At 51.0% G+C, this 17,308-nt stretch overlaps 1 protein-coding gene across 2 annotated transcripts; it reads left to right on the top strand.

The window, feature by feature from the left end:
• Nucleotides 1–223: 223 nt before the first annotated feature.
• On the top strand, nucleotides 224–16,754 carry DPYSL4 (dihydropyrimidinase like 4; the record flags this gene model as incomplete). 2 transcript variants are annotated; one of them, XM_080596662.1, is made up of 14 exons in its annotated part: nucleotides 224–538; nucleotides 2,715–2,803; nucleotides 3,243–3,427; nucleotides 4,227–4,391; nucleotides 5,788–5,849; nucleotides 5,947–6,027; nucleotides 7,458–7,526; nucleotides 7,652–7,772; nucleotides 8,482–8,638; nucleotides 10,030–10,171; nucleotides 11,120–11,290; nucleotides 12,720–12,899; nucleotides 14,786–14,957; nucleotides 15,682–16,754. In XM_080596662.1, the coding sequence occupies 14 exons, from the start codon at nucleotides 224–226 to the stop codon at nucleotides 15,771–15,773; spliced, it is 2,001 nt and encodes a 666-aa protein (XP_080452788.1). In that variant the 3' UTR covers nucleotides 15,774–16,754. The 2 variants fall into 2 exon arrangements, with proteins under 2 accessions (XP_080452788.1, XP_080452789.1); XM_080596663.1 differs by lacking the exon at nucleotides 224–538 and adding an exon at nucleotides 1,219–1,292.
• Between the last annotated feature and the right edge of the window lie 554 nt (nucleotides 16,755–17,308).

Genomic DNA, 17,308 nt, shown 5'->3' on the forward strand with positions numbered 1-17,308 from the left:
CCCGCGCCCCGGCAGCCAGCCCCGGCGGAGCGGCGGCGCTCGGCGGGCAGCGCAGCGCGGCCCGGCCCGGCCCGGCCCGGCCCAGCAGCGGCCGCAGCTCGGGGCGCTCCGGCCGGCCCCAGGGGACGCCCCGCGGGGAGGGCGTCGGGGGCCGCGGGGAGGCCGCGGGCTCGGGGCGGGCGCCGCCCGTGCCCCCTCCCGGCGCGGCCGCCCGGTGCCCGCCATGTCGGGGCGGCGGGCGGAGGCGCTGCCCGCCTGCTTCGCGGGGCTGGGCGCGGGCAGCCCGCGGCCGCGGCAGAAGCGCGGCGGCATGTTCTGCAGCGTGGAGGACGCCTTCGACAACAAGACGCTGGACTTCCCCTCGCTCGGCGCCGGCCGGCCCCGCGGCCCCGGCCCCGGCCCCGGCCCCGGCCCGCCCGGCGCCCCGTCCGACGGGCACGGCGCCGCTGTCCCGGCCGCCAGCCCCGGGGGGGCCGCGCCGCCGCTCCGCTGCTCGGAGGCCGCCGCCGCGGGAGAGCCGCCCGACGGCTGCCGGCAGGTAGGTGAGGGGCGCCCGCCGCACCGCGCACCCCAGCGGGCCCCGCCGGCGGGGCGCAGCCGGGACACGGGCAGGGCCGGCTCCCTTCTGCGCCCCCCGTCCCTTCCCCGGCCCGGCCCGGCCCGGCCCGTCGGGGGCTCGGGGGACTCCGAGCCGGGGTCGGCGGCAGCGAGCGCCGTGCCCGCGGGGCAGGGCTGCGGAGCGCTGGGGACGGGGCGTCCTTAAACTGGAAGAGGGGAGATTTAGATTAGATGCTGGGAAGAAATTCTGCGCTCAGAGGGCGGCGAGGCCCTGCCCAGGCTGCCCCGAGGAGCTGTGGGTGCCCCATCCCTGGCAGTGCCCAAGGCCAGGCTGGGGGGCTTTGGGCAGCCTGGGCTGGGGGCAGGGGTCCTGCCCATGGCAGGGGTGGCACAGGACGGTCCCTAAGGTCCCTGCCGCCCCGAACCGCTCCGGGCGCTGTGGTTCCCCCCGGGGGCACGGCTCCCCTCGGCGCTGGGGAAGCCCCCGGCCCGCAGACGGCCCCGCACGGCCGAGGCGAGCGCGCCCCGAGCGCCGCCGGCCCCGGGCTGGGTCCCGCAGCGCCCCGGCCCCGCAGCGCCGGCAGCGCGGCCCCGGGCCGGGGGGGGGGCGAGGGGGAGCGGGGGGAGCCGGCGGCGGGGGCGCGCAGGCGCGCAGGGGCGCGCGGGCACGGGCGGGCAGGGAGGCAGGCGGGAGGATGTCGCAGCCGGGCAGGAGGAGCAGCCCCCGCAGCACGGTGAGGGCGCGCGGCGCAGCCGCTCCCGGCGGCCGGGGCTCGCCGCTCCCCGCTGCCGCCCGCCCCGGGCCGGCCCCGCACGGGCCCTCCCCTCCGCTCCCCTCCCGGCGGCGGCGGGCGGCCCGCGGGCCCTTTGTCGGCCCGGCCCGGCGGCTGCCGGCTTTGTCCCCCCGGCCGCGCGCGGAGCCGGAACGCGGACAAAGGCGGCGGGGCAGGGGGCGGGGGGCGCTGCCCCCCCAGGACCCCGGCAGCGCTGCCGCGGGGCGATTCCCTCCTTCCCCTCCTTCCCCTCCCTCCCCTCCCTCCCCTGCCGCCGGGGCTCGGGGCAGCAGCGGGACGCGCCCCCGGCAGCTCCGCGCTTCCTTCCCCTCCTTTCTTTCCTTTCTTCCCTCGGCCGACACCGGCCGCGCTCCCGGGCGGACCCCGCGGGCGGCGGCTGCGGGGCCGGGGCCGCCGGCGCGGAGCCTTCCCGGGACCGGGATTGCGGGGCCGGGAGCCGAGCGGGGAGGCGGTGAGCGCCTGGGGACCGGGGAGGCAGCGGCGCGGTCGCTGGGCAGCTTCTCCGCGCGGCAGCGAGGGGCTCTAGCACCGGGCGCCGGGGGGTTCCCAGGCTCGGCGCTGCGGCCGCGCACGGTGCCGTGCGGGCAGCCAGCCACCTCCGGGCCGGGCCTCCTGCTCCCGCGTCCCTCCGGGGGTCTGGGCCCCGGGACGGCCCCGGGACGGCCCCTGTCAGCCCTTAACGGCACCGGAGAGCCGGGAAGGAGCCGCTCGTTCTGCTGCAGCTCCGCGTTTACAGAAATGCAGCTGCTTTCTGATTTTTCTGGTTAAAGAGCTTGTAAGGCTGACGGCCGTGCCAGTCTTGCTTTGAAATGAGGCAAGTCCTTGAGGTACTACCAGCCTTTGACAAGACTGGGAAAGCTAATTAGGGAATGCCAATAAATTTCCGGGGTAATGAGATGCACTTAGCAGCCCTCGCAAGAGGCGCTGATGGAGGAGTCAGCTGCACGGCTGAGCTGCGGGATGTCGTCTTGCCGCACTGGTGGAGCCGCTCAGCTCCTCACCCGGGCCGCCGGTCCCGGCACCCGTCACGGGTCCGAGGGGGCTCCTGCCCGGGGCCAGGCCCCACCACAGCGCCCGGCCGCTGGCGCGCTCCCTGCGAGCCCTGCCTCTGGAGCTGGGCTCTGCGGCGTCCCTGTCCTGGGCTCGTGCCCTGCGTCACGGGAGATCGTGTCTTGCTCTGAAACTGTACGCGGGCTTCTCTGCAGGGTACGGCTGGGCTTTGGTATGGAATACTTAGGATATTAAACTACATTTGGATCGTTAAAGCACAAAATGTTAAGTCCTAGACTTCATAAAAGCTCATCCTGAGCAAAGAAGCATCTAAATAAAGCAATCTCGAATTTTTATTTGCTTTTCCACTAGAGCGATCAGCTTCTAATCAAGGGAGGAAAAATTGTCAACGATGACCAGTCATTTTATGCAGACATTTATGTGGAAGATGGTTTAATAAAGTAAGTTAAAATTTTGTGGGTTTTTTTTTGTAACAAAATTTCCGGGAATATTACAGCATCATTTAATTTGAACAAGGTTCCTTTCCGTCAGTTTTTCTCTTGGAAATATGTCCCCTATCTGAAAAACAAGAATTTTAGAATACGGCCAGGCAGCGCCTAGTGTGCCCCAGCGGCGTTAGGCAGCCCCGGGGCAGGGAGGGATGCGGGGCTTGGTTCGGCAGATCCCGGTTCGGTCCTGGAGCCGACAGCTGCTGACCGTGCTCTGTCGGAGCAGAGCTCTGCCCTGCTCTCTGGGGACAGCCCGGCAGGGAACGTTCCCCAGAAGAGCTGGGGAAGCCCACATGAGCAGGCCCCACCAGCAGGGCTTGGGCTGGGCTCTTTGTACACCCGCACTTATAAGTTGCTGCCACTTACCAGGGCATCTTAATACTGTTTTCAGACAAATTGGAGAAAACTTGATCGTTCCCAGTGGGGTGAAGACGGTTGATGCCTACAGCCAGATCGTTTTGCCGGGCGGGATAGACGTGCATACGAGGCTGCAGATGCCTGTGATGGGGATGACCTCTGCTGATGACTTCTACCAAGGCACGAAAGCAGCCCTGGCAGGAGGAACCACAATGATCAGTAAGACGGAGCGATGTTTGAACAGACTTCTAAGTAGAACATCGTGTAGTGAAATACATGGGGCCCTTTGTCGTGGCAGAGATTATTTAGCCTCAAAGCAGAGAAATGTTAATTTTTGCTATAGTAATCAAAACATCGCAAAACTAATTAAAATGCATTATGTGCCTTTCAGTATCTGCCTTCCTTTGCTGTACACATATATTGCAAACATATAGCTGTTCCTGTTTTACCTCATAAGACAGTAAAGCAGAAGAAAACTTTAAACACCTTTTTATATATATTTTTTGTTATGTATGTAAAATAATTTTTATTTGTTTTGTTCTTATTCTGTCCCCAACGCACACGGTAGTATTGGCCTGAAGAAGCAGTTCTGAAGAAATCTGCTGTCGTTCTGTCCCATTGTCATAGCCAGTACTGCAGGGATTAAGAGCAAACACAAGAGGAAGAGCAGAAAGGGATGGGCTGTGCGTGGCTGCACGTGGGGAATGCCCAAGGGAGCTGCGCAGCAGTATGCAAGGCCACGCTTTGTCCTCTCAGCTTGCCATGTGGTGGAGGCTGTATGAAAAAAAAGGCGTAACAATAGCCATAAATTAGTTAGTCTGTTTCTTTTGTTTCACTTTTCTGATACATTTATCTGTAATCAAAGCTATAAAAGCGAATTACTAAGAAAATGTCTCTTTTATCATAGCGGTAAAGTCTTGCACAGAAATATCTGTGGCTGTTGTAATCTCCAGGTGTTTCTCTAGTCACACAGAGCTGTCCATAGAAAGCATACCAATACTCTGCAGTATTTCCTCAGTTGACCACGTGTTCCCCGATGCCGGAACGAGCCTTCTTGCTGCATACGAGCAGTGGAGGGAGTGCGCCGACAGCAAGGCCTGTTGTGATTACTCACTGCACGTCGACATCCCTCGCTGGCACGAAAGCCTCAAAGAGGAGCTGGAAGCCCTCGTGAAAGACAAAGGTAATGGCACAAAGAGCAGTATTCTGACACACCCCCACCCAAAAAAAAAAAAAGAATATTGCAGTATAGGCACATAAGCAAGTTCCCCCAGGGTAAGCTGTGACAGTGCTTCTCTGCAGTAATGCTTTTATCCACTGATAAATGCGTACGTGCAGGAGGCCTTACTCATTTGCTATTGAGGTGTGAATCACCCATCTTACCATCTAGGCTAAAGATGTAGACAAGAGTATTTACGCTGGATTCATACCCTAACATATTTTGCCGGATCTTGTTCATGTGCTCTTACCTTTGGGCAATTTATAGCCCAGTATCGAAAATCTGTTTTGGAAACTACAGAAATTATATCAGGCTTCCTGATTCAGGCTCCCTGACTTACAGACAATATTTAAATAAAAACATTTGAGACTGGGCTAACAGGCCCAAAAGCTTTAGGCTTTTCCCAGAGATGTCGTTTGTGTTTCTAATTCCTGTACATCCTAAAGTATCCCTTGGATATAGCTTACCAAAAAGCTGGCCATGTGTCAGGAATTCATGCATTTCATTAATACTTAATTCGATGTTTGGAACTACATTTTGCTTTCAGATATGCTAATGTAGAGCTAAATGACTTCAGTGTAATTTGCAGTCTTGCAAGCAAGGGCTTAATTGGTCAATTAACATAGAAATTTGCAGTGAATTTCCCATTAAAATGCTGAGCGGATGAAGTAATGTAGCCATTCAAAGCTTAAACCAGATATTTTTCATATGTATGTTCCCATGAAATACAGTTTTTTTGCAATTTGATCGTAGTTTGGGATTAGTTGTTGCCTTTATCCATATAAAAAACTGTGGCAATTGTCAGGCTTTGACTCCGTTCTTCATGTTTCATGTTAGACAGAAATGAATTAAGATTGTGCGCAATGCTGTGTGCAGAAATACTGTACATCTATTTGTCTAACTAAATGCCAATGTGCTAAATAACAGTGCTTTAAAACAAGAGAGTCTCATATTTTGTTGCACTTTGTGGTCTTGGCACTACTGCATTAATTCAAATACAGGTAGAAGTTGGAAAGAAACCATAAATTCAGACCACTTCTGGAGGGAAAATTAAGATTGGAAGCAATGCATTTATTTCTGTGAATTTGGATCGAGTTACAGAGAGTGTCTAAAATCAGAAATGGACGATGTGTTTTTTTGTTCAGATGTATCCAAACATAGGACTGTATTTTCTCTCATGACTCCCCGAACGTGGGGTTCAGCTCTCATGAGAAGAGTTTCAGTGCTTAGCCTTGGTTTGCTTTCAGCCTAACCCCCCCTGCACAAAGCCACCTGCGTCGAACATCTCTGCTCAGCCCGTACCAAGGTGCTGCGTTCTGAGCTGTGATAATAAATGCACGTGTTGTTTTCTTTTTTCAAGGCGTGAATTCCTTCCTGGTTTTTATGGCTTATAAAGACAAACTTCAGTGCACTGATGCCCAGGTAATACAGACAGCCAAAGTGCAATAGAAGTAATTTTGCACTTCTGAGCATAGACCATAATTTATCTGATACTGGGCAACCCGTTCTCTCTTGACAGATGTATGAAATATTCAGCATTATTCGAGACTTGGGGGCCGTTGCCCAAGTGCATGCTGAAAACGGAGACATCATTGATGAGGTACAGTAATTACGTTCATTTAAATTAAAGGAGGAGCAGAGTAACTTGATGTAAGGCAAAGTGCTGACTTCAACAGATAGGACACAGACTCTAATAGAAGGTGCCAGCATGCTTTTAGCATTCATTTGATGCTGCAAAGTCAACAGAGATATGTCCAAATGAGACAAAGAAGAGCAACCTGCAATTGCTTTGGGAAGAGAATCAGCATGCACTTTTAGTGTGTGCTGTCCACCGCTATCACCTGGATTGTTCACCTTTGAAATCTCTAGCAGGGCAATCTCTCATTCCTCTTTGCATCTTGACACCAAGCCTGAGGAGGTCAGGGGAATCCAGAAATGGTGTCGTCCGTCACCTGCCCCTTCTCTCTTCCACCCACACGCTCCTGGTGGGATTTGGTCTCCAGTATAATCTGAGTACCAAAGCTTTGGAGGGAAGGGGCTGAGATGAAATCCTGTTGTGGTAGCATGCGCAGACACAAGCATGTGCAGGAGGATCTGGAGCTCCTGCTAAAATCAACGGCATCCTCCCAGTTTTTCCCATGCACTCGGGTTTCATCACAGAAATCTGTTCAATAGTTCCCAGATAGGAGCCTCTTAAAGGTTGACTGACTGCCTTAAGTGATATTTTATCACATTATTTATCTTGTTTAGAAATCTTGAGTATGCTTAGAAGTCTTGAGGACTTGGGAAGGTTACAGAGTTTTGCATTTTTTAAATAATCTACATTAGACGTGGTAATATATAATCTCCAAAAATGGCTTTCAAGAACTTACTTGGTATTGCAAACTGTTCATTATTTTTCCTTTTTAGCTTTAGAGAAGAAAGTCCTAGGTAAATACTGCAAATAGTTGATAGATGCAGAATTAGACTTGTGGTTCCTTTTAGTTTACGGTCACTTAAGTCTTCAGCATGGTGTGGGAGGAGAGTTTAAAATGAAAGCAGAATCCCAGTCCTTGAAATGGGTTTATCTGAACAAACAAGTTAGAGGGTAATTCCCACCCCCATCTTCTCTTGTTCCATGGGATTCTCTGAGCAGCTTCAGCCTAGGCTCAAGTGCCCAAGAGATACCTGCTCCTTTTCTGTAGCCGTGAATCATGGTTAGTGTAGGCTTAGAGTAAGCAGCGGTGGGTCTGAAATCCCAAATCTTCCAGAACTGTAACTGGGTTTAAAAAATAGAGAAGGTCTAAAGGACATGTAGCAGTTCCCAGTCCAAAGATGTTTCCACAGCATAAGGTGGGCCTTACTTTCACTCCCAGCAGTTGATGGATTGTCATAGATATCATGTAATTGTATTCATTTATCATTTACATGTGTCATGTAATTGTATTCATGAATTGCCGTCATCCACCAGGCACTTCTGAGCAAGGTGAGTCCCACATCACTTCAGACAGACTATCCACATTGCTCACTTGTTCATCGTCTTCCCCGTAGGAGCAAAAGAGACTGTTGGACCTTGGGATTACGGGGCCAGAAGGGCATGTCCTGAGCCGCCCCGAGGAGGTAATGTCAACAGCTTTTCCAGCAGAACTATTCAAAGCTGCAGACCAGCCACTGCTTGTGGTGGCTCGGCTTTGACAGAGATGTCTTGAGGTGTTTTCTGCTTGTATTCGTTTTTGTGTCCGCAGGTTGAAGCAGAGGCAGTGTACCGGGCCATTACAATAGCAAAACAAGCCAACTGCCCCTTGTACATCACAAAAATAATGAGCAAAGGTGCAGCAGATGTGTTAGCCCAAGCAAAGAGAAAAGGTAAAGCGCTATTTAATGTTTGCACACTAATTAAGCCTATTCAAATAAGTCCAGGAATGTCACGCTAGCTGCAAGGTTTAATAACTCGTTAGCACCTGAGTTCTCTCACATTCTAAGGGTGCTAAAACTTGGTGTTGGCTTTTCTTCACAGAGTATGCCAGAGCTAATTGCTCTGAACTGAACTCAAAAGATGTGAAGAGATGTGCTTGAAACTGACACCGGAATCCGGATAGATGCAGCAAAAAAAAAAAACCAACACCTTGCTTCTGATCATTTCTCATGAACTAAATGAAAAATGGAACTGGAACAAACTCCATATTTAAATGGGGTGCGCTAGGGAGGGCTAGCAATGTTCCTACAGGGAAGCAAGGTTGAGCAATGTCCTGAGAACACGGTGTTCTGGGGCCATGGCTGCCCCCAGCCAGAGAGCCTCCGATTTGATGTAAAGAAATGTGTAACGCTTAGCGGATAGAAATGTGTGTTTTTTCTAAGGAGAAACGAGATGCATTCAAAACTTGTTCTGGCAGTGCTTCCCAGTCATCTGAGATAGTCTGAGGGATTAGTCTATATTTAAAAAGCTGAAATACTGAGAGCACCAGAGGTAAATGAAGCCATCCTTATTGCTAACCACGGCATGTGTCTGCGCTGTGTGAAAGGAGGCTCAAGGGCACGCGGCACGTTTGCAGACACTGATACCATTGCTCTGCAGGCACGGTTGTGTACGGAGAGCCCATCACCGCCAGCCTCGGCACCGACGGCTCGCACTACTGGAGTAAGAACTGGGCCAAAGCCGCAGCCTTCGTCACCTCGCCTCCCATCAGCCCCGACCCGAGCACGCCGGACCGTCTCACCTCCCTGCTGTCCTGGTGAGCTCTGTGCCGGCGCCCGTGGTGCTTACCCCCTGCCCGGCTGGGTATGTGGGGGAGCGGTGCGGGTGGGATTTCCGGAGGGCACCGGTAGCAGGCGGGCAGCCTCCATGTGGGCACGTGGCGTGCGGCACGGCCTGCGCCTCCCTGAGCCCGCTGGAGTGCAGTCAGCATGCGGAAACCAGCCGAGAGACTGCCACGCTTCTCCGTAGCAAAAGCGTAAATCTTGGGTTGTGTTTTCTAACACGGAGCCAGGTGACAGTCGTGTGGCTGCTTTGAAGGAGAATCTAGGTTAGGCTTTGATGAAGCCGGGTAGCAGCTACCAGACTTCTCCCATATAAATCGGTCTCACACGACCTGCTTCCATCCTCAGCAATGCGATCGGGAGTGCGCTGCGCCCTCCCTATCACCCGGGGGGCCCAGGGCACGGGACTCAGCGGCCAGCAGTGCTCTGTCTCACCGTAATCCACAGAAATCTACCTGCATTAGTTTAGCTTTACGGTAAATTGAAGGGTTTATCAGAAGCAACGTTAGGTATTCACAAGCTTTTAAAATCTGAAACATAAACATTTAGGGCACGTTACCCTGGAGAGCTGTTTTCAATCCTTTGTTATACAACAAAGCCCATCGTGTCAGCATGAGCATCTCTGGAACAGTTCACAAACACGACAGACACTGACAAGTCAGCAAACAAATGGACAGCGGAATAACAATGGCTGCATGTGCTCTGTCTGTATCCACAGATGCAACTGTGACTGGAACTTTGTATTTACATGCAGTATGCATACATACAGTACTATGTAAAATGTAATATGGTACAGTACATTTGGTTTTATCCAGAATCTTGTTTTATTTAACCATAGCCTTGCTTTAAGAGATATTTTAGCACCATATCAAAAGAATGGTTCTTCGTAGAACCACCTTCATATTAAAACAATATGACGTTCAAAAGGAAGGTACAAAGATGAAGATGTTTACTAAACAGTAAAAGTAATGGCCAGTTTACGAGAAAATATCAAAAGCACATACGAGGCTGCTGTTACTGTTCTTAGAAGATTTCAGTGCTTTATTCCTGTGCAAATTAGTAGAGTGAGATTCCTCTGTGTACCTGTAAAAATTGCCTTAACTTATCTGGACTTCCAGTGGGATTTAAAGATCTGAAGTCGCCTGCCTGTGCAGCGTTTGTTGATTAAATCAATGTACATCAAACAGGCGGAGCACAGAGCCCGCAGGCACTTGTGTCACACGGTCTTGTAGGCAAGGGTGAACTTCACCCGGGGAGAGCAGCCCTTTCACGGGAAAGGAGACACATTTTCGCAGTTCCGAGAAGCCCATTCAAAGCCACTGTCGTTGTTTGCCTCCTCTGACCACCTCTCCTCTGTTTGTCGCAGCGGGGACCTGCAGGTGGCGGGCAGCGCTCACTGCACATTCACCACCGCCCAGAAGGCAGTGGGAAAAGACAACTTCACCCTCATTCCCGAGGGAACAAACGGCATTGAAGAACGAATGTCAGTTATTTGGGAAAAGTGTGTGGTAGGTGCTGAAATAACGCTGATTCCTTCCTCCACGCGAACGCAAGTAGATGCGAAGAGTGCTTGTGTCAGACGATGTCAGATTTCTCATTAATTCAAATGAGCCCTGAAGTGTGACATTGTCTAGACTGCTCCTTCAGAAGAGCTTGATAATGGGAGAGAATGTGACACTCGAATGCCTTCAAAGTGTCTTCAAAGGGTTCGGTGGGGGAATAACCCCCCCGCTTCAACTTGCAGTCAGGAGAGAAAGTCTTCCACAGATTTCTGTAAGGGGAGGATGTGATGTTGCTCTTCACTAGTGTTCGCAGGAGGCCCAGGAAGGTTGGCGGGGACAGGGAGCATCCTCTATACCTGCAGGAGGTTCCCGCAGCCCTGTCCCACACCGCTGCACGTCGGTGTGCTCAGCCCCCTGGGCCTGCCTCCCCCCAGAGCACCCCCGGGGACGCATCCCGTGGCACGGAGAGCTTCGTGGCAACTTCCCAGAGCCAGGGAACCATGCTGAAGTCTTACGTAGGCTTTGTTTTTGAGGAAACAAAGGAGTTCTTTAGGAGTTGGACTCAATGATCCTTGTGGGTCCCTTCCAACTCAGATTTTCTCTGAAATATAATTCTGTAGAATCACAGTGTGGCTTGGGTTGGAAGGGACCTTACAGACCATCGAACTCCAGCCATAGGCAGGGATGCCACCCAGTAGATGAGGCAGCTGTTGAACGTCTGAGTGGCCCATTTCTAGTTGTTTAATGCTTCAGCAGGGCTTAATTACCATCGCGGGGACAAACATCTTGAATTAAATACTGTGGTCAAGACTGTGGGATTTTGTCGGTGTATAAAAGCGCTAAGAGAAAAGTTGCATGCAATCTCTGTGTTTGTATGGAAAGTGCCGATTTGGTTGTAGTGGGCCCGCCGTGCTTTCCCGTATCAAATGGTCCTTCCTTCCCTCTGCTGCCCAGGTCTCAGGGAAGATGGATGAGAATGACTTTGTAGCAGTGACCAGTACAAATGCTGCCAAAATCTTTAACTGCTACCCCAGGAAAGGGCGCATTGCAGTCGGCTCTGATGCAGACTTGGTCTTGTGGAACCCCAAGGCGACAAAAATTATCTCAGCAAAAACCCACAATTCGGTAAACTATCTTTTGAAGTATTTTATTGAGATGATACTATAGTCAGAAGAGAGCAGTAAAGTAATACACTTCTTCAGATCAGAAAGATTAGTGCATTCACCAAGGGGTGAGTAATGTGGATAAGATGATGAAGGACCTTGCACTTGATTTTTAAAATGCAAGCAAATAAAAATATCCCTTGTTTACTGTAGAACTGGAGAATTTGTGAGGGGCAGGATTGTGACTGAGTGGCTGGGTGATTGATCTGAGACAGTCTGCCTCTGGAACACAGATCTTGTGATTGATGTGCTCGCTGCAGACTGGAAAAAAGGTGTTGACCTTGTTTTGAGTCCTAAATCAAAAGAAAGAGCGTGTCCAGTGAAGGCAGCATGTGGAGGCCTGATGCACATGGGGGAACAAACCCCAACTCACATTAATTCCTGTTTGGTCAATGTGAACTTTGAAGTTCCAATTTAGAAAACAGGTAGTGGTTCTTTTAATACCTGTGCAATGATTAAAGAAAACAGCTGTTCACAGCATAAAGCCGTTTTGCCACCAGAGCCAAATGCCAACATGCCCCAGAGACCCAGGTGCCCTCCCCTAGGGCTCTGGTCCTTGGCAGGTGTTGCTGGTCGGCAGTGAGTCAGTCGGAAAAAGTTCGGGGTGTCTCTTAGTGGCATTTTATCCATGGTTTTCCAGGCTGCACACGTCCCCAGATTAATTTCCAACATGAGTCTCGGGTAGAAAGCTGTAGTTGAAAGTGAGGGATGCATTTGAGGTGGCGTGAGGTGAGTTAAAGATGGAGCTGATTTAAACTAACGCAGAAACATTTTTTGGCACAAGGGTTTTTATTGAAGAAAATTATCATTATTACTGAAATATTTGGGTGTTTTCTTTAAAAAAATAGAAGCAGTTTATTTTTTTGTCCAGAAAATTCTCTTATGCTTTTTCAAGATGCAGCATTTTTTCATGGTAAAGTTTGGGTTTTGAGTAGTTTGTTAGTGATAGTAATGGGAATATTTGAAAAAGTTGGCATGATTTTGCATTTCCCATAAAATTCAATTCGCTACCATTTACTGTGGTAGAAGACTTGCAGTGTCTTGGAAAAAATCACAGGAACGTTGTCACCAAATGTAGAACTGCAGCAGAGCTCTTCTGAGGTTTTGAAATAATTATTTGTTAGTGTATAGTAAAAATCTGGTTTGCTTCAGGAATGCCACAAGTCTTTTGGGCAAGTACTGAATCTTCTGAGGATTTAATTTTTCTGTTCCACTTTGCCTTAGTTCATCCAATTAGAAGAACCTTATTATTTGAAATATAAAGGCTTAAGTACAACTAATTGTGCATGAGGAGTAATGTACAAAAATGCATGCATGTATAACTGGATAGACTGTGACCTCCTTTTCTTAAATCTTAAATTTACTTGATAACCTGGTTTGTTTTTTTCCAGAATGTGGAGTACAACATATTTGAAGGCACGGAGTGCCATGGGGCTCCTACTGTGGTCATAAGTCAAGGAAAAGTTGTTCTTGAGGATGGGAACCTGTTTGTCACCCAGGGGTCAGGTCGCTTCATTCCCAGAAAGACGTTCCCTGATTTTGTTTATAAAAGAATAAAGGCAAGAAACAGGGTAAGAAGAATTTCGTTTGCAATACTCCCATATTTTCATTGCAATCTCCCTGCATTATTGTACTGAAGTCACTGTTCTGGTATGCCCGCTGGTGCAATAGGCAGCAGAAACAAGAGTATTAATGTTACTCCTCCTCATACCTTGGAAATTTGTGATGTTATCATGTAACTGCTTCGGTGTATGGCTTGGCACAAACTACTTCATAATGCCTGTTTTTGTATTATAACTGATCATACCAGTTTTATTAGTATTACTTACCTATTATAAAGATATAGAGCAAAAATATGACTTCTACCAAATCTGTTTGTTTTGTATTGAGGTAGAAGGGAAGAATTCATCTCTACTTGTGCTAGAAATGGTTAAGTTACTGTATTACCAATCTGCTGCTTTGCTTCTGTCCCTGACTAATAGGGGTAGCGTTCAGTAGTTGCTGGAAATAACTAAGTCCTTTACAGTGTGCTAGCACAGCTTTTCTAGGAGATACAAAGACATTCAAATGTATACAAATCTCCTTAACGACTGCACCCTCCTTCCCCTTTCCATGGGTTATTTTAGACATTTTCGTTATGCACTGTAGCTGAATGCAGTGCAAGAATCACAAACCCCAAGCTCACCAACAGCACTGGCAGTTTGCCTCTCTGGAGTCCCTGCTGCAGTGGAGTCAGGGAATGGCCCCCAGGAGAGGGCAGGACCTTGCGGTCCACCTCCAGTCCCTTCAGGCAGTCCAGCAGCATCGACAGCTGCAGCACAAGAAGCCCTGCGCTGTCGGCTCCATCTCCCTGGCACTCCTAGCAGCCTCTGCACTGCTCTCACACACAGGGATGCCACGCGGGCTGCGGGGACAAGGAGCCCCTGGGCTCCTTGCTAGCAGTCAGGTTGTGTCTGTGTTAGCTTTGAAAGAAGACACCCTGTGCCACCATTGTGTCCTAAAGGACAGAGCTTGCTAAATATAAACTCTCACTTCCTGAAGGTCCCTAGTCTCCTGGCTAGATGATAACTGAGTGTCAAACCAGGCAGTTAGTGATTTCTTTGTTAAGTTAATTCATTTGGGCAGGCACACTTGGTACTTTGCAAACAACCAGACAGTCTGCCCATGCCATCTCTTGATCCTTGATTTAACTGGAGCTTTGGAAAAGAGCTAGGGTCAAGAGGAGTGCTGTAGAGCACTGAGCAGAGTATTTTCTCTACAAGGCAGTCAGCATGAAGATGAAGGTGACGTATGAGAAAAATTGCTATGGAAAACTTTATATACTTGTTGATCACCTATCAGTCTGTCCCTTCTTATTTGAAACCCAGCACTTCTCATCTGCAAAACAAGCCCATTCTGACCCTGTGGCTCCCAAATGACTGCCACACTGTTTTGCCTGTGAGGAGAAACAGCCTTAAGCACATTCTGGGTGAAGTGCTGGTAATTAAGTCTTTTCCCTGTGCCAGCTGTGGCTTTTCTCATACAGGTCTGAAGGGACGGAGTGTGGCAGGACACGGCAGTGGCACCACGCCGTACCGCCTGGGGCGCGTGCTGCTGGGACGCTGCCAGCGGGGCGGAGCGGCCGTGGCGTGGTGGGCGAGGGGCCGGGCACCTCCTGCCCGCCCGCCTTTAAGGGGAACGGAGGGGGGCCTGTGGGTGAGACACCGGCACGGCAGCTGGGTGCCAGGACTGAAAGAATAAAAAGCAGTTTTTATGCTTGTTTCACAAAATGCAGGTAACCCCTTGCGCAGTAGTTTTGCAGGACTGACCTTTAAGTGCTTTTCTTTTTGGGGTGAGTGCAGCCAGGGGCTAGTGCGGCACCGCTGCAGCAGTAGGTGAGGACCAAAACCAGCCGGGATCCCGTTCGGGTTCGCCAGCGTTTGCATGTTCCTCACGCCTGCTCCTTCCCTCCCCGCAGCTGGCCGAGGTGCACGGCGTCCCGCGGGGGCTCTACGATGGGCCGGTCCACGACGTCGTCCTAAGCACGAAAGCCATGGCGCCCACCACGGCATCGAGGATGGCGGCCTGCGCGGGCAAAGTGCCGCCCGTCCCCGTGCGCAACCTGCACCAGTCGGGGTTCAGCCTGTCCGGTAGGTGCGGCCCGGCGCAGCGGGACCGGGCCCGGCGGCGCTGAGGAGCCGCCGCGAGCGTGGCCGGGCCTGGCTGGAGGCACCCGGAGCGGGAGGGCGAGGTGGAGGCCGCGGGCGGTGGCAAGGCCCTGCCAGGCCAGGCAGGGGCTGTGTGTGGTCGGGGCTCCGGGGAAGCGATACGTATCTGTGCGACAGCTGGCTTCTTCAGGCTGGTTCAGTTCTGAGCTTGGACTGAGTCGTGTAGCTCCATCCTCAGGAACCAGCAATAAAACTTCCTCTGCCTTCCCATGTAGGCAGAGGGTGCTTCAGCACTGCCTGGCACAGCATCCCGTGAAAATCTGCCCGGCAGCATCAGTGACCTTGGAAAAAATTACACTTTGTCTTAAAATAGCTGCCATCATTTTGTTTTCTTGGCTGGCTGAACTCATACAGGTGGATCATACAGTGTTTTATAAATCTGCAGGGTCCCACGTTTTATTGCATCAAAGCTGTTTATTTACAGGAAAGCCATTTACAATGTCCAGAAAGAAGCAATAAAAAATAAAGGCATTCAGGCAACCAAAGTCATTCCAAACTGTACTGTGATAGTACAGCATCCAAATTAACGTATATTGAAAATACTAGCACTGCTCACAGGCGAAATACTTGATGACTGGTGCATTTAAAGCAGCGGGACCTCCACAGCTTGTGGATGTTACAGCCGCACGCCTCTCCTTTCCCGCAGGGTCGCAGGCCGATGACCACATTGCCAGACGTACGGCTCAGAAGATCATCGCCCCTCCGGGCGGGCGCTCCAACATCACCTCCCTGTCCTGATGCCGCGCTCCTGCCCGCTGCGCCCGGCTGCCCGCGGTGCTGCCTCCTGCCCACGGCAGCCCCACGGCAGGGGATCGTGCTGGTGGTGCTGGGGCCGAGCCAGGAAAGGCACGGTTGGTTCCCTCAAGCTCAGGATGAAAACGAGGCATTCTTCAGATACCCTGGGCCCCTTCTTCTCTTAGGTAGAAAATAGACGAAGCCCACCCAAGAGATAGTGGTGATAGTACGCCCATCTGCATTTCTCCCACTCCGTAGAGCTCCCAGTCTGTATTTCTTACCTAGATAGTCAGAAAGCCCTTAGCATATGCATGCCAACACCTAGAAGTACGTTTTAAAGTGTGTTCAGCGGTGCTGCTAGCTGTCTTGTGACCAGGATGACCATGAAGGTGCATTTGGCTGGAATATGCCCCTTTCTGTCGCTATGACTGCCCTCCCTACTCCAAGGACTTTTTACTGAAGAACACTTTCGTACACAGTGAATCAGGTCTGTTGTGCTTGCAGCTCTTTACACCATCTCCTTGGGCAGCTCGGGCATGCTCCAGGAGCTGTCAGTGATGGGGCGGCGCAGCGGTACGAGCCCACAGCGTGGCCGACTCGCCCTGTAGCGTCCCTGGGGCTGGTGCAGGTGCTGCCAGGGCAGGCCAGGGTCATGGCTGTGTTTGCGGGAGCCACAAGTCCGGTCTCCTGTAGTCTTGTTAGGCTGGTTTTTAAAGGTTATTTATACAGTTTTTCAAGTACCAAGTGTATGTCTTACAACCAATACAAGGCTCATTTGAAGGCCAGTTGCATATGACAGACTTTTTTATAAAGGCTATTCTACCCTGTTTATTTCCCTAAAATATATTCCCTAAATATATTTAAAGGTACGTGCAGTAAAAGTGAACCTCTATGCCACAAAGCTATGCATGGACCTCTGACAGAATGGATCACCATTTGGTTTTTGTTCCTTGCTTTGAATAAAGTTTGTTGGAAATCCTGAAATGGTGGAAGTGGTTGACCGGTCTTTGTCTATTTTTGTGTGGTCTTCCTTGGCTTTTTATGCATGACAGTTTGTAAAACTGATTCCTGACGTATGGGTTTCTGCATACTGACAGTAAGAGTTTGGTGTTTTTTTTGTTTGTTTGGTTGTTTTTTTTAGATTGTCTACTCTGACCTATATCTCATAGCCCCATGCAATTACCTTTAGGAATTTCTGTATCAAATACAGAGGAATATGCAATTGTTCAGATATATTTTATTTAAAAGAAAGAATTTATTTTTGTTTAATGGTTTTTCCCTTTTTTTTTGCCTGCAGTTGCAATGAGGCTATTGAACATCTATTTATTTTCTTCCTGAATTGTGCTTTGTTTCTTTCTAATAAAAAGCATTTTCTTTCTAAAAACTGTAAAATCCATTCATAGAGAAAACACTCACTTAATTAATTCCCAAAGCTGCATGCTGCTGGGAAGCACACCCCCCATCCAGCGAGGATGAACGCAGCCAGTAACCCAGAACACAGGCTTGCGCCCCTGAGTGTCCCCAGGCCCTGCACAGCC

The sequence above is a fragment of the Anser brachyrhynchus genome, assembly GCF_964034855.1.
Source record: "Anser brachyrhynchus genome assembly, chromosome: 6".
NCBI classification, from domain to species: Eukaryota; Metazoa; Chordata; class Aves; order Anseriformes; family Anatidae; genus Anser; species Anser brachyrhynchus.